Source organism: Arachis duranensis, chromosome 7 (assembly GCF_000817695.3).
Source record: "Arachis duranensis cultivar V14167 chromosome 7, aradu.V14167.gnm2.J7QH, whole genome shotgun sequence".
Lineage (NCBI taxonomy): Eukaryota > Viridiplantae > Streptophyta > Magnoliopsida > Fabales > Fabaceae > Arachis > Arachis duranensis.
In genome coordinates, this window is record NC_029778.3 from 73,340,592 (window position 1) to 73,343,297 (window position 2,706).

The 2,706-nt window shown below is 33.9% G+C and overlaps 1 protein-coding gene across 1 annotated transcript in view; it reads right to left on the reverse strand.

The window, feature by feature from the left end:
- Positions 1-364, reverse strand: part of LOC107459939 (protein SRG1) — a 4,679-nt gene extending 4,315 nt beyond the window's left edge. The window contains exon 1 of the mRNA XM_016078252.3: positions 79-364. Within this exon, the coding sequence (XP_015933738.1) occupies positions 79-330 (252 nt within the window). The 5' untranslated portion in view covers positions 331-364. The remainder of the gene's footprint in view (positions 1-78) is intronic.
- Between the last annotated feature and the right edge of the window lie 2,342 nt (positions 365-2,706).

Genomic DNA, 2,706 nt, shown 5'->3' on the forward strand with positions numbered 1-2,706 from the left:
CGGTTTTTTTTTTTTTCAAATGATAGATATTATATAAACTGCAGACATATAATAGAAGATTTTGGAGGAAAAAAAGACCTGAAAAAATCCCCAATCTTTGCATGCAAGGTGAAACTTAGACAATTCAGAATTCCCATGTTGAGTAGAAAGCAATTTCTGCAAATCAATAACTGGAATCTCAAGAGCAAGATCAGTTTCAGAGATGGCCAAATCTTCATGTTGCTGAGGATGAACGTATCTTTGTGGCACAGTTGAAATTTTGTGTTTGGCTAATTCTTGAACTGATGGCACAAGAATTGAAGTCCCATATGGGTTCTTGATCTCATCCATTGCTCAATATAATCGTGTCCTTATTGTCAACTCTTAATTGTTTTGAATATATATAATGACAAGCAAATTCAATCAGCCCTATCTAATTTTTTTTATTTTTCTAACATGCACAGTGACAAAGCTAACAACTTGCTTATAGCTTTCAAAAAACGTGAATATTGCCGTGAGCAATGTTTGGGGCAGCATTTTTTGTGATTATTAGCCATTAATTAGTCATCAATAATGATTTAATGGTATGAGATTGGTGTGACTTTTTTCTGCTGGTTACATGTTGGCCAAAATTTAACAAAATTGTTGGTCCCTAAACTTTTCCTATTGTCATATCTGAGTGGCTTTCTATCTAGAAGAATTATTACTATCATTATTGGGAAACACGTGTCATAATCCTATATGTGATGGAACTAATAGGTGGTGTTGCTATTTGAATTTGGGGACTGAAAATTCCAAAAGTTTGAAAAAAATTATTAATTAGTAATATTTCAGCACAAGATCCAGATGACAGAAATGTTTGGTAAGACACCTACCGACTACAGTAAGGTCATGTACTCTGGGAAACTGCCAAATTAGGATTAGATTGTGGAAATCTCCTATCATATGCACAAATATCAATTTCCTACGCATCACAGATTCACTTTCGCATTCACACATATTCAAGGGTTTTATTTGCTATTCCTTTAACTATTGAGTATTGCCAAAATTCTAACTCGAATTAACATATTAAAAGACATTATGTTTTATCCTTCAACCAAAATAATTCTTTTTTCATTATTTATTTTCCGATACAAATATGAGTGGCGATCCTCCTACTATCTGTTTAACTCGTCAAAAAAAAGCCGCCAAAATTAAATTGTTTGTTCTTTTTTCATTAAGTAGATTGGACAACCTCTAATCTTAGTTATCACCAGGAACGGATACATGGGGGCAAGTGGAGGCCTGGATCCCCCAGCTTTTTACAAAAAAAAAATTAATTTAAGAAGCCCAATCCATAAAATATAATAATTTTTAAATTTTTTTTAAAAACCTAAATTGACTAAACAGAAACAGTGAAACACTATTCTTCTTTTATTCCTTTTGGTTTTGACGCTTAGCATTCCTTTTGGTTTTGACGCTTAGCATTCCTTTTGGTTTTGACGCTTAGCATTCCTTTTGGTTTTGACGCTTAGCATTCCTTTTGGTTTTGACGCTTAGCATTCCTTTTGGTTTTGACGCTTAGCATTCCTTTTGAATTGAAGCCATAGTGACGACTGACGCGATGCCCTCTAGTCCTCTACTCCACTTCATGCAATCAGAATGTTAATAATGTTGTCCTTAAAAATGCTCCTAAAAATGCTCAATATATATCTCCCGGTGTTCAAAAAGATATATTGCATATCTTTGCTAGAAAAGTGCGTGCAACAATTCGAGAAGAAATTGGTGATTCTAAATTTTGTATAATTATTGATGAAGCAATAGATGAGTCAAAGCGAGAACAAATGTCTGTGATTTTCAGATTTTTAGACAAGCACAGTTGTGTTCAAGAAAGATTTTTTTGATCTTATACATGTTTCTGATACGTGTTCTTTGACATTGAAAACAGAAATTTCATCAGTTCTTTCTCGTCATAATCTTGATGTTCAAAATCTTAGGGGACAAGGGTATGATGGAGCTAGTAATATGCGTGGTGAATGGAATGGATTGCAAGCTCTATTTTTGAAAGATTTCCATTTTGCTTATTACATTCATTGTCTTGCTCATCGATTACAATTAGCACTTGTTTCTGCAGCCAAAGAAGTTTGTTATGTTCATCAATTCTTTTCAAAACTTACACTAATTGTGAATGTTGTGACTGTTTCTCCTAAACGTCATGATCAGTTAAGGGTTGCTCAAGCAAATAATGTTGCAAACTTAATTGCCGATGATCAACTTGTGACAGGTAGTGGACTTAATCAAATTGGTACTTTACAAAGAATTGGAGATACTAGATGGGGGTCTCATTTGAATTCTGTACGTAGCTTGCTATGCATGTTTGATGCTACTTGTGAAGTTCTTGAAAAAAGCAGTGAAGAAGGTAATTTCTCCACTCGTGGTGATGCTAGTGCTGCTTATGATGCTATCACATCCTTTGAATTTGTCTTTGTTTTGCATTTGATGAGAAATATTTTGGAAGTTAGTCATGATCTTTGTCAAGCTTTGCAATGAAAAAATCAAGACATATTGAATGCTTTAACTCTGGTTTCTACTACCAAGACTTTAATCCAACGAATGAGAGAATCAAGTTGGGAGGCTTTCATAAAAGAAGTTATATTTTTTGTGAGAAACATGAAGTTGAAGTTCCTGATATGAATGCATTGCATATTCCTAGAAGAGGCCGAACTCGCAAAATTGTTGACCAAATTT